This window comes from Chionomys nivalis, chromosome 20 (genome assembly GCF_950005125.1).
Source record: "Chionomys nivalis chromosome 20, mChiNiv1.1, whole genome shotgun sequence".
Taxonomy (NCBI): Eukaryota; Metazoa; Chordata; class Mammalia; order Rodentia; family Cricetidae; genus Chionomys; species Chionomys nivalis.
In genome coordinates this window covers 31,122,267-31,136,521 of record NC_080105.1, presented here as the reverse complement: position 1 = coordinate 31,136,521, position 14,255 = coordinate 31,122,267, and the positions used below count along the sequence as shown (strand labels likewise).

The 14,255-nt window shown below is 40.0% G+C and overlaps 1 protein-coding gene across 1 annotated transcript in view; it reads right to left on the bottom strand.

Annotated features, from left to right (window-relative positions):
* Nucleotides 1–9,109, bottom strand: part of Primpol (primase and DNA directed polymerase) — a 29,477-nt gene extending 20,368 nt beyond the window's left edge. Inside the window, exons 1-3 of the mRNA XM_057752558.1 lie at nt 8,889–9,109; nt 6,322–6,419; nt 3,125–3,254 (exon numbers count right to left, since the gene is read on the bottom strand). Coding sequence (XP_057608541.1) covers nt 3,125–3,254; nt 6,322–6,419; nt 8,889–9,065 — 405 coding nt within the window. The 5' untranslated portion in view covers nt 9,066–9,109. The remainder of the gene's footprint in view (nt 1–3,124; nt 3,255–6,321; nt 6,420–8,888) is intronic.
* Nucleotides 9,110–14,255: the final 5,146 nt, after the last annotated feature.

Here is a 14,255-nt window from a genome sequence, read left to right as displayed (position 1 = left end):
TTAGTTCATAATTACTTCATATTATTTCCAGCATCTGAGCTGACTTCTCTTGAGGAAATTCTCACTTTCTCAGCGCTCTCCCTCAATCTCTTCTTCATTTTTTCCTAGATAGCTCCTTGAAGAACTTACAGAGCTGCAGTTTCACAGCAGCTTACATCACTGTGATACCTGTCCCCTCTGTGTAACAGACAGGGAGCACACTCTGCCTGCCCCATTCTAAACTGACTAGAATATAGACAGCTGTGTGAGCCAACTTGGACAATGTGAGTAAGTGAGGGTAATAGCAACAAGCTTAGTTTTTAATACAACAGAATTACACTGGATATTATATGAGCAATAGATAAGTTTCCATCTTTTTAAAGATGCTTTTTATTGTTTATTTTTCAAGAGAGGGTTTCTCTGTGTAGCCCTGGCTGTCCTAGAATTCCCTTTGTAGATCAGGCTGGCTTCAAACTCAGAGCTCCGTCTGCCTCTGCCTCCTCAGTGTTGGGATTAAAGGCATGCGCCACCACCGCTTGTAAGCTATTTACAAGTTGGATCTTTTCTATGGCAGCTAACTTGATCCTAACTTATTATTCTTTGTTAGATTAAGCAGTAACCATGTCTCTCTGGCTCACCATTTCATTCCTATCGTCCACATACAGAGCCTGACATTCAGTAGCTGCTGAAAAGCATCTGGTATTTGAATAAACTTCTGTGCTCTGAAGTTAGAGAGAGAGAGAGCAAATTCAGTGGCTCTTTAGATTTGGTATCAACCTTTCCTAAATCCTACTTCCCAAGTTGAGCAGTAAACAGAATTACAGTTATTTATGAAACTACTCTATACAAGGTTTCAGACACATGGAGGTTCAAGAAGCATGATTACTCACGCAGTCCCATTACTGACAAAACGCATTAGCACAGAAGTCATCCTAACTGGCAGGAATGGCTTTATTGAACCTTATCAGTTAAGTCCTTGAGCCCAAAGGTGTCATAACCAGTTGTTATTAAAGTTATTTATTAACTGTCTTTTAATTTAAAGATAAGAACTAATTGAATTTTATGGGCGTGGCAGTGCACACCTATAATCCCAGCGCTTAATTGGGAGACAGAAGCAGGAAGATAAGAGGTTCAGGGTTTTCTCTGGCTACACAGTGAGCTGGACCAGGCCCCTTTAGACTATATGTGACCTTGTTTTATCCAGCAAAATGGCTGTGGGTAAAGACACCTACATGTTCAATTCCCAGGACCTACACGGTGGAAAGGAAGAAGTAAATCCTGCAAGACGTCTTTTCATATGTTTTGCGACACATACATGCAAAAACACAGCAAACAATAACACTTAAATGTAGAAGCAAAACAACAAATAGCTAACCTAATTTAAGCTTCATGAGACTCAAAACATATTTACTAGATTATAAAGTTGCTATGTGCAAAGAAACTAAAATGAAATTAATTTCAATATAATTATTTATAGAGTTATATCAAAACGATACTAATATGAATTGTTCTATCAAATAGTAAACATGTTAAATAAAATTGTTAAACAATTTTGAAGTTAGATTTCTACAATGATCTCCACATTTTCCTGATATAGATTAGTTCTTCAATGGTTATATAGATAAGATATAAAGAATTAAGAGGAAAAAAATTAAACCCTTAGTGTTTAATTTTCATGTATTTAGTTAAATCTGTTACACAAGAGTTTTATCCTCTGTTAATTTACATTAGGGATATTTCTACCTTCTAATACATTGTAGCACTTTGTTTAATAGTAGCAATGAAAACCTCGGAATCTTAGTTCTTTGTAACTCATCTATGTAAGAAATCCTGATTAGAATGTTGAAATAGATCACATAACCAGAAAAAAAGTCAATACTGATGAATTATGACAAACACAAAGTCAAAAACTAAGCCAGTGACTCATACCTGCAGTCATCACTCCAGAGTCAAAGTCTGGAAGATGGTCTCACATTTCAGGACAGCATGCACACACACACACATGCATGCACGCCCACACACACAACCAACCACCACCACCAGCAGCAGCCCATACAATTTACCAGCTACAATAAAACAACGTATTTAGGCTGAATCTTCAGTGGCTATTTTAAGAATAAAATGATTTGTTTGTTTTAGAGAATTTTACATTTTATTTTGCTTCAGAGTCAGGTTTCTACAAATATCTTTCATGTAAACTTAAAGTCAAATATGCAAAGATCTAATGAAATTAGCAGACCTCCTTTAGCAAGAATATTTGAATTTAGATACATTTTCAAGGTATAAAATTATTTTTCATAAAATTTTCATATGGTTAACATTCAAAAGAAAAAAATGTTAAAACCTACTCTGAGGTTATATGGTCAATGCAATTTTCATACAATTTAGGCAAAACAATCTTAAATTTTTTAAAACAGACATCAATATATAAGTCCATATAACTTCCTTTTACTGACACAGCTAAATAAAAAAATTAAATATTAGCACTACACTACTTAGATGAAAACAGATGTAACTATTTGTATTCTAGGTTTCCCCAGTTACTATCTGTAGCATCCAAATATGTTCTTGTCTCTTTGAGTCTTAATTATTTTTATTCATAAAGGTGCAGATACAATTTCCAAAATTTCCACCAGTTCAAAACCTCTGATAACACTTTCAGTCAAAATTTCTCCGAATTTCATCTCAGTGTCCAATTTTAGGTGAGATTTGCTTTATCTGGCTTTTGCTACAGATAAGTTTTTATACTTCCAGTGAAGTTAAACAATTTTCACATTGTCATTTATTTCAGCTTTTTAAACTAGATATAGTAATTTTTTAAAAATATGAGGCATTAATTGAATTTTCATTTGGTTTCATAGTTTACTCACAGAAATAATGTTGTTAAAAGAAATAGCAAGGAGGGGGCTGGAGAGATGGCTCAGTGGTTAAGAACATTGCCTGCTCTTCCAAAGGTCCTGAGTTCAATTCCCAGCAACCACATGGTGGCTCACAACCATATGTAATGAGGTCTGCTGTATACATAATAAATAAATGAATAAATAAATATTAAAAAAAAAGAAATAGCAGGGAAAAGTAGGAGAAGTACGGGCTACGTGTGACATCCAGAGGAGCCAGGGATTATGGGAGTGGGAGAAGAACTTACCTCTATGAGCAATGCAACCATCCTTTTCCCATCAGCTCCTGGGTTGGCCAGTTTGTTAAATTCCAAATCAAAATAAAGCTTGCACACAGCATTCTCAGGAATAACTTCATAGCAATGCAAGAGAGTTTTCCTAAATTGATTAATTCAAAATTACTAGATTTGTATCTTACACTGTCGGTTTTTAAACGTAGTATTACTGGGGTGAGGGAGAGGGCACCGGAGGTGTGACAGTCAGAGGACAACCTGCAGAAGTCATTTCTTTTTCCGTCATGGGTTCCAAGGACTGAACTCAGGTGGTCAGACTTGCACAGTGAACACCTTCACTAACTCAGTTACTATACCTTTGAGAACATGGAGTTAGTCCTGTACTCAAGAACAGTGACCATTGTGCTTCATGAATGTATAATTATGAATTAGTAAACTGGTAAAGACAATGTGCTAACAATAAGTCTGTGGCTCACAGTATTAAAGAGTTTCTGACAAAATGATGCTAACAATTACACTCGGAAAATTGTAGCTGGCAAAGAAGGTCAGTCTTGTAGTGCTACTTACTCACAAATGTCTTGATATGGTCTAACTTCTCCATTTGCTGCTTTTGCTGTCATTCTTGGAACAAATATTATTTAAGAAAAGAATGTTCTTTCTCAAACTGGAATCCCAGAAACACACCACACACACACACACACACACACATTCATAAATCTTCTGTGGGAATTTTTAAATTCCATATTTAAAAGACAATTTTTTTTGTTTTGTTTTGTTTTGTTTTGTTTTTACAGACAAGATATCTCTGTAGCTTTGGAGTCTGTCCTGGAACTCACTCTGTAGACCAGGCTGGCCTCGAGCTCACAGAGATCCTCCTACCTTTGCCTCCTGAGTACTGGAATTAAAGGCATGCACTACTATCACTGCCTGGCTTAGGAAGACACTTTTAAATGCTTTAATGTATTTATTTTTATTTCGTATGCACTGGTGTTTTTTTCTGCATGTATGTCTGTGTGAAGGTGTCAGATGTGGGTGCTCAGAATTGTACCCAGGTCCTCTGAAAGAGTTGTCAGTGCTTTTAACCACTGAGCCATCTCTCCAGCCCCCTTTTAAATATTTTAGAAAGGAAATTCTCTCTTGAGACACCTTCGCCCACCTCTTTTAACTGTGTAAATTTCCTTTTCCTATTTCAGTCTCTCTCCCTTCTGGTCCAATGCGTAAATCTTTATAAAATCTTATCTCCATAAATATGTTTTAAAAATAATCGTTTTTAAAAAGAAAAAAAAATCTGCATCTCTAGAAGTCAATAATTGTCCAGTTTATGCAGGCATGAGAGGAATGGTGCTGAGTCAAAAACGCAAATGCATGAAGTTTAGGCGATACTCTTACAAATAAAGAGTCTGTATTAAGTTTAAACAGGAAAAGTAAGGGTGCAAGGGTTGGAGAGACGGTTTACTGCTCTTCCAGAGGACCCGAGTTCAGTTCCCAGCACCCATGTTAGGTACCTGACAACTACCTATAACACCTGGCATCTTCTGCTTCCTCAGCACCTGCACACATGTGGCATTCACACATACTCAGAAATAAAAATAAATAACAGTTTCTTAAAAGGAAAAATGATGGGAGTACATCATCATGAGGCAGACAGTCCCTGTGGGTACCACCATATACATTGTGACAGAATTACACTTACAGTGCAGACAGTCCCTGTGGGTACCACATACACTGTGACAGCGCTACATTTACAGTCCAAGATGAGACTGTGTTTCAACAAAACACCATCTGTCACACTGTATTAAGAACCACTATGGGCCAGGTGTGGTGGTGGACGCCTTAAGTCCCAATCACTCAGGAGGCAGAGGCAGGTGGATCTCTGAGCTTGAGGACAGTTTGATCTACATAGTAAATCCAGGAAAGTCAGGGTTATACATAGAAACCCTGCCACAATAAAATAAAAAAATACCAAAACCAAACCAAAGCAAACAATCAAACAAAAATCTTCATTCACCTTTGACTGGCATCCATGCATACAAGCATACCTAAATCTAGTTTTATAACTGAAACTACTTAAATAACATTATAATAAAAGCATTTTGAGTCATATTTACTCCCCTTTCTATAGATCACTCAAATCTGAGAAACAGATTAATATAACAGGTATATTAAATAAATATATAATATGGTAGTAAATGAAAAACCATCTCCTAAAAGCTGTTTTCTAACCTCTACCTGCACGCCACGGTACGTGTGTCCACAAGTGTGTGTGAGTGCACACGCGGGCACATGCAAACACCACACACATATGCATGCATACACACATGCATGCATGTAAAATAAATAAATGAACTTTAAAAAACATTTAAAAGATTATGCGTGTAGGGCACGGTGTTGTACACCTTTATTCCCAGCACTCAGGAGAGGGAAGCAGGCTTTTCTCTGTGAGTTCAAAGACAACTTGGTCTACATAGTGAGTTCTAGGTCAGCCAGAGCTACCTAGTGAAATCTTGTCTCAAAAAATAAAAAAATAAAAAAGAAGAAAATTAAGTATTAAAAAATGATGTCAAATATGGAACCTCCAAATGACATACATTGGAGTCAATGACTCCAGAAAGATAAATGAGTCTGTCATTCGCTTCTGTGAGTACCATAATCATCTTTTTCAAAAGGAACTTCAGAACTCAGTTCTAAAGGTTAAAGAGTAATGAGGTGGGTAGTTTTATGTCAGCTTGACTCAACTTCAGTCACCTGGAAGGCAGGAGCCTCGGCTGAGAAAAGGCCTCCATTGGGCTCTAAGCAGACAAGCTTGTAGGGCATTTTCGTGATTGACAGGGCAGGCCCAGCCATTGGTAGGCGGTGCCATCCCTGGGCTGGTGGTCCTGGGTTCTAACAGAAACCAGGCTGAGCAAGCCTTAGGAAACAAGCCAGTAAACAGCAACCTTCCACGGCCTCGGCATCAGCTCCTGGCTCCACGTTTCTGCCCTGCTTCGGTTCCTGTCCTGACTCCTCCAGTGATGAACAGTGATGTGGATGTGTAAGCCAAATAAACCTTTTGCTCCTCAACTTGTTTTTGGTCATAGTGTTCCACCACACCAACAGTAACCCTGAGACAAATACCAATCATGTAGCCAAGAACTGAACACCAGTTTGGCATGAATTAATTTCAACAGAAATGGAAACCCAACTTTAGGTAATTGTGCTACTCTGCTACTTACCGGGACTTGTAGTAAAACCAAAGCTGAGCATAGGACGTCACAAGGTAAATGCGTTGTCCATCTCCTGCTTTGCACTCCAAAGCAAATACGTGAACATTCTGTATAAAATTTAAAATAATTTTTGAAAAATTTATAACAAGCAGATCTATGTTCAGCTGTAACTAATAAATGTTCATAAAGAATTTTGCCATTCAAGACAGCAAAATTTGGAATATGAACAATTAACTAATTAAAAACGAGACAGTTACCACACCCACGTTATCTCAAATCTATATACATTATTTTTTTTTCTTTTAAATCTATTTATTTTATTTCATGGGTTTGAGTGTTTGGTCTGCATGTATGTATGCATACCATATGTGTGCCTGGTCTCCAAGATGTCAGAAGGTGGCACTGGATTCTCTGGAGCTGAAGTTGTGGATGATTGTAAGACATCATATGGGTGCTGAGACTCAAACCTGCATCCTCTGCAGGAGAAACAAGGGCTACTAACCACTGAGTCATCTCTCCAGCCCTTAAAAACTGTGTATCTAAAATAATGCTTTATTTTTTGGCTGGAGCAATGGCTCAATGGTTAAAAGCACTCACTAGCCGCTCTTTCCAGAGGTTCAATTCCCAGCACCCACATGGCAACTCAGAGCTATCTGTACCTCAGTCCCAGGAGGTCTAACGCCCTCTTCTGTCCTCCTCGGGCACTGCGTGTATGTGGTACACAGACATATATTTGTGCAAGTACTCATACAATAAAATTTTTTTATTTGTCTTTATTTTATGTGTATGTGTGAGCGCCTGCATGTATGGTATGTCTCTGTGTACCATACTCATGCAAGGCATGCTCGGAGACCAGAAGAGGGCACTGGATCGCGTGTAACTCTTAACCACTGAGCCATCTCTTCAGCCCCCATTTTAAATCAGTGACAGGACACACATGTAAGACACAGACATACTTTCCAGATTAAAAATAAAATTGAAGAAGGAGAAAGTCCATCCTTAATTCTCTTACTCTCATTTAACCTAAGACAGTTTCATCTCTTAGTTTAGAGTTCTTTGACAAAATTACAAAAACCTCCAGACTACCATAAACTATTTCAACTAAAATATATTAATAAGTTCTCCTTTCCTACAGAAATGTAGACAGGATTAAATATGTTTAAGTTATGGAGACTCGCAGCTTCTGCATCAGGAACTTCTGTTAATCCAGCACACAGGAGGCTCTGCATGAGGAGCTCCTGCTAATTCAGGCCTGCACAAAAATTGTATGTCCCTCTAGCTAGACGTAGCTGGTGAGTCTATTCTCATAAATGAGAAATCATGCAAAGACTCTGTTGCTTGACTCTTAAAGCTCTTTTGGGAGCTGGGGCTGTGTCTCAATGGTGGAGCACTTGTCTAGCGTATGTGAGGACTTGGGATCAAATCCCAGAATAGGAAAAATCTTTCTGAAATAAACTTTACACTGGTGAGTGGCAAGTATATCCCTGTTTGGTTCTGGAAAGAGCAAGTTCAAATATGTATAAATTTTAAATCCTGATGCCTGAATTAGGTTTACACAGAATGAGTAAGGTTTTTCCAATGTCTCCTATTTTGTGGAAATCTGCATATGTATCTTTTTACTCACAAAACAAGTTATTTCTCTCCAATATGAAGAACTTGGTATTTTTATACAGAATTAATTATCGTAATCACAATATATACTTAAACTATTTAAATATTTTTATTATATTTATGTATATATGTGTGGGATGCTTGGGGTGGGGAGATGCACTTGCCAGGACGTGCATGTGGAGGCCAGAGGGCAATTTTAGGTAATCAGTTCTCTCCTTCTACTGAGTGTGTCTTAGGAATCAAACTCAAGTCATCAAGGTTAGCAGTGCCTTTACCTACGGAACATTTGGCCAGGTTACATTTTGTATATGCATCTTATTGTTTACTTGTCTTTATATTCCATAAGCACACAACAAGCAAACAGTAGGCAATATGATGCTTGGTTAATTTAATTCTGGGCTTGACCTCCATGCTCCTCATAAGGCTGGTGCACAGGATGCAGGTCCTCTCACTTGCTGAATGTGCTGGGAATATGCTCATCCTCGCTCCCAGCATTCTCCATGTCAGTGCTGCCACACAGTCCACAGTTTTACAAACAAGATAATAAATGCCATTCTTTGGCCAAGAGATGGGTCAGTGGTTAAAAGCACTTGCTGCTTCTGCAGAGGACCCAGGTTCAGCTCTTAGCACCCACATGGTGCCTCACAACCATCTCTACCTCCAGTTCCAGGGGATCTGACCCCTCTTCTAAAGTCCATGGACACTGAATGATGTGACACACACATATATGCAGAAAAAGACACTTACACACATAAAATAAAACTAAAAAGAAACACAATTATTTTCATTACTAAAATATATATTAAGTGGCTAAGGAATTCAAAGGGATATTTTTATAAGTCATGTTCTATCAAGATTACTTACTATTGTGTTTTCTTGGTAGAGTATCTGATTTGAAATGATAACAAATAATTTTTTCAAACCTTGAGTGCTACTTAAGATTTAAAAAAAAATAAAGCAATCACCTCTTTACAGCTTTTAACAAAATTAAAAGCTTGATTCTGACGATGAAAGAGCTTCCAAATAGAGGGTGGTTCTTCTGGCTTGGACAGTCTCGGTCTATACACAGACGACAATGGCTTCCTCTCATAGTGAGATGCTCGCTCTTCTATTTGCTTCCGCATTGATTCCCATTTCCTCATCGTTGGCTCAGAAGCAGGGAGAGAATAAATCCAACCTCAGAAAGCGTTCTTGTCAATTAGTACTAAACAAACAAAAATGTTAATTCTTTGTTTAGCATTTATTCTGCCTGGTATAATCTCAAATATGGTTTCCTGACACTTGTGTGCTTATTTATTTATTTATTTATTTATTTTTTGGTTTTTCGAGACAGGGTGTCTATATAGCTTTGGTGCCCGTCCCGGAACTAGCTCTTGTAGACCAGGCTGGCCTCGAACTCCCAGAGATCCGCCTGCCTCCGCCTCCCGAGTGCTGGGATTAAAGGCGTGTGCCACCACCTCCTGGCACTTGTGTGCTTATTTGCTTTACATTTTCTTCTTTGCACAAACAAGTCTCTCCATAGAACAGGAATAGAGCTGGTCACCACAAATCCTCAGATCTTCCCTCTACTAGTCTTAGGACTATGGCGAAGTTAATGAAAACTCCTTGAAATCTTGGTTAATCAATTACAATTGGAATCAATTGACTCTTGAATGTTCTAGGCTGTACCTTGTGATAAGACATATGAAAATGTTTTATGAATTATAAAGCCCTGTGTGAATGTTTTCAGTATCATTATGACTTTCATCACAGCCAACCTATTGCTCAGCTGATGCTTACTGTCTTGGACCCTGCTCCTGAGTGATCATTTCTTAGTGTACAGGTCACATCTAGGCATCGTGGAAGGTCAGCTTTCTGTTCTTATCTTTCCTCCCAACACAACAGAGGGATGGCAATTCTGCTCCAAGTGTAGCTTCATTTGTATGCCATTATAAACTTTGTATTTTGCTACTTCTCCCAGCCCGAGTTGTCACCTAAGCTCAATCACACAGACTCTGGGCTTGACCACGTGACCTGCTTGGGCCAAGGTCACACTGACAAATAAAAGATCAGGTGTTTCTGCACGGACTTGGCTCTCTTGGAGTCCTGCCGCCCGACACTGCCGGCACAAGTCCAGCAAGGGGTAGCGGACCATTGTTTTTCCACTTAACTGCACACATCAGAGGGTGAGGGCCACACGAGGAAGATTTCCAAAGACAGCTCCCGAGAAGCCAAAGTCAATCAGACACGTGAGTTAGGACATTTCAGATTACACAACATCCAAACCAAATGAATTCAGGACAGAATGTAGAACTGCCCAGCTTTAACCAGAGACCCACTTAAAAAAATAAATCTGTTGGATTTTTTTTTTAAATCAGTAAGTTTCATGCTGGTTTTTACACAAAACTAGATAAATTGGGGTTCTTCATCAGTATCATCTATGCTATTAGGTACTCATACAAAAACAGATATATTAGTTTTTAAGTGAGACAGAAAAATATACTAAAGCATTTAGGGGCAAATTATTATTTACCTATGGCAATGCCCTTGTCTTCAATTTTAGCAGAAATCTTTGCAGTGACACAATCTCATTAGCAAATGGCATATTCCCTGAAAAGAAACACAAAATAGCCCTAAAAAATTGAGAAGAAAGATTCTTCCATATTCAGTTTACTTTAATTTGATTCATATATAGATAAAAATATGCTATCTTTCAAAAAACCTAATTGATTTTATTCTGTGCAACTTAATTATATTGTTGCCCCAAAACAACAAACAGAATGCAATCATACCTGAATCGTAGAGTCAAAAAATAACTAGGAATGGCCATATATGTGTTCACATTTAGTGGTTCTAAAATCTTCACACACACACACACACACACACAACCTGGTATGACTGTGGGAATATGCTATCCATGAAAGTCTTAGAGTCATAACGTGAAACCCATTGAAGATACCCTGCTGAGGAAACAACAGAGGGAAAGCAATGCTAAGCATCTCCTATGGCCCTGAATTGTTCTCATGGCTAACGTACGACAGCTGGAACAACTGGAGCCTGACCCATGAGCAGGACGGCTGAGCGACAAAAGTAAGGAAATGGAGACGAGACAGCATCTGGCCTTCTGGTTTGGGACGACTGTAGCCCCCATCCCAACCCTCTGGGGGAATATGACACCATATCAGACATACTTTCAATTCCTGGTGTGGAAAGAGCAGTACTGTTCTTTTAAATAATTTTATGCCACAGCTCCTTTCCTCTCAGAGCCTATTTTCGGTAATGGACTGCAAGTTCCACGGGAAAACACTTGTATGCGTTTCATAGCACAGGCTTCTAGAGCTCTGTTGTTCATTTCGGCACCAACGCAGTATTTAACCACGTCTGCTGCAGTCGTACAGCTGGAAGGGTTGGCGTTAGGAAACAGGATTAGTCATCTTACAGTAACTAGTGGGAGCAGGGAAAGCGGAATAGAGGCGGAAAGCTGACCAAGCTGCCTGGGTTTACTAGACTTGTCCCTCAAGGACTGTGGATGGTCTGGCTCCCGAGAGCAACTTGACTGGGTGGGGGCAGGGGGTGGGAAGTATATGATGTCACACAGGTGCTTTACAGTAACCACTCATTCACACTGTAATCATTAACACTGTCAACTGGACTGGATTTCAATACGCCTACGTTTGTAAAGAACACTTCTGGGGCGTCTGTGAAGTCACCGTCAAAGGCAGTGAGATCACGCGCACTCTAACTTAGTGACCATGAATCCCTGGATGGGTTCCTGCTACTATGTTACTGCTGGGAGGTGGTGAAAAGTAGGAAGTGGGGCCTAGCTGAGGAAATACTGGGGTCTGGTTGTCACCATGTAAACTGCCGTGCTACCACGCCGGCCGGCCCAGCCAAGATGGACCGACAACTTTAAAGCACAAATAAACACTTCCTCCATTGAGTTATTCTGCCAGGTGTCTGTCACAGCAATGAGAAGTCTGACCAACACAGGTGTCACAGGCATACCTGGAGCTTCCTTTAGTCATGCTCTTGGTTTCTTCCTTCCTTTCCTTTTCCTGAGGTGGGCTGTTCCCATGGTTGCTCAAGCTGGCCTCAAACTAAAGATCCTCCTGCTTCAGCCTCCTAAGTACTGTATTATAGGCATGGGCCACTGTTCACACTCCAGTTTCTTAACATCTTGACATCAGTCAAATCCCATTCCAACTCCAACCTCTCCCTCTACCCTGAGATTAGGTCCTCTGGTATTGTGTTTACTGGAGGTACTCTAGTTCCAGTATTTATGGTGTTCTTTTATTTAAAAATACTGAACAATATACATACTCGTGTGTTTGTGTACACATGTGTGGTCCACATGTGGGCATGAATGTACAGGCTAAAAACATGATAGGTACCTTCCTCAGTTACTTTCCATCTTATTTCTTAAGACAGGGTCTTTAACTAAGCCTGGAGCTCATCAATAGACCTAGACTGGCCAGTAAGCTCCAGGGGTCCCTGTGTTTTTATCTCCCCACAATACCAAGCATTTTCCATGGGGGCTGGGATCTGAGTTCAGGCTTTCATGTTCGTACAGCCAGCACTTCACTTACTAAGCCATCCCTCCAGTTCCTCAACATTTTCTTATTACCTCATTCATGTAAATTTACATGTGTGTATTTGTGTGAAGGTATACCACATGCACCGTGTGTGTGCGTGTGTGTGTGTGTGTGTGTGTGTGTGTGTTCTTGAAGGCCAGAGGAGGGTGTAGGATCCCCTGGAGCTGTAGCTCCAAGAGGCTTCAGCCACCTGAGTTGGGTGCCAGGGAACTAACCTTGGATCCTCTGGAAGAGCAGCAAGGGCTCTAACTACTCAGGCACACTCCTCCAGCCCGTCTTTTCCGGACTCTACAATGCCTCTCTACGGTAGCTCCTGCTCCGTAAGCATTCACTCTCAAAATGGTCATCCTTAAAGCATGCTATTAAAATTCACTTACAAACATATTACCATGTAAGCCTACTTTCTACGATGTATAACAAGTTAAGAAATTAAACATAAACGACTGAATTTCCTCTCTCCTCACTTGTTACTCTGCCTATGAACAGAAGTCATATTTCAATGTCTGTGGGCAGAGGCTGCTTGTTCATTTCCCGACCGCCCTGACTTGAAATCATCACACAAAAAGTATATTATTTGCAATACTGCTTGGCCAATAGCTTAAGCATATTTTTAGCTAGTTCTTACATCCGGAACTAACCCATCTCCATTAACCTATATATTGCCACATGGTTGTGGCTTACCGGGTAAAGTTCCGGTGCTTCTGTCTCATGTTGCAAATCCTACTGGCGTTTGCCACCATTTCAAAATTGCGTTTTCTTTTTTTTAATTAAATCACTGGGAAGGACTTCCCACACCAAACGTCCATAAGACCTATTAGAAGCGCAGTTTTTGCTTCCTTTCATCCGCACTGATCCCCGCCCAAACGGTACAACTCTACCAGACTAATGACCTCACGCCACTTTTACAGCTTCTCACAGGAACACTTGTTACTGATCCACAGTATTGTTTGATTAATATGGAGTCTATCTTATGAAGTCTAAAGATCCCTGCAGAATCTGGCCCTAAAACGATTATTTACTATATTCTACATATAATTTATATAGATATCTACTATACTTCCAGTTCAGTTTTCTCACCAAATGGAAGGCAATAACCACTCCCAGCTCCCCGACTACTTGGGAAGCCCTCATACCCCAGCCGATGCCACCTGGAAAACACCCCTTTACTTTTCCTGAATTCTTCCTCCCTGAGGAGGCCCAGAACACTCTGGGCTCCCTCTGGGTCAGTTGTGAAGAGAAATTACGGGGCTCAGACGAAAGACATCACCTCCATTTGTTTTGCTCTAACAGACGCCCTTAGACAAAGTCAATATAACTTGTCAGAAAACTGCTGCCAAGCTGTATCTAAAAGTATCATTTTTGTTAAGAACCTTTCGCACAGGGAGGGGTGAGGGCCCGGCAAGATCAGGATTTCTCAGTCAGTTCCTTCCCTGTGAACCACAGCCTCCACGAAAGCGTTGCTAGCGCGTTAAATGCGTCCTGCTGCTTAGTTTATCCCACTGGGAAAGGGCTGGTCCTCACTCACTTGGGGAGGGATAATGATAGATCAGCTTGTTTCTGGAATCAGCATTTAACCACGGTGGCTCTGCTCTTCGCCAGAGCAAACCACTTAGCCTTTTTAATAAGCCCCTGTTGGAAATGAATAAAATAAGAAATATATTTGGAGCACGGATTGTGTACCCAACAAACGGTAGACACCCGTGTACCCACGTATACTACAGTCCCTTACATCCAACCAGGCAAGAGCGAGTGGAAGCAAGC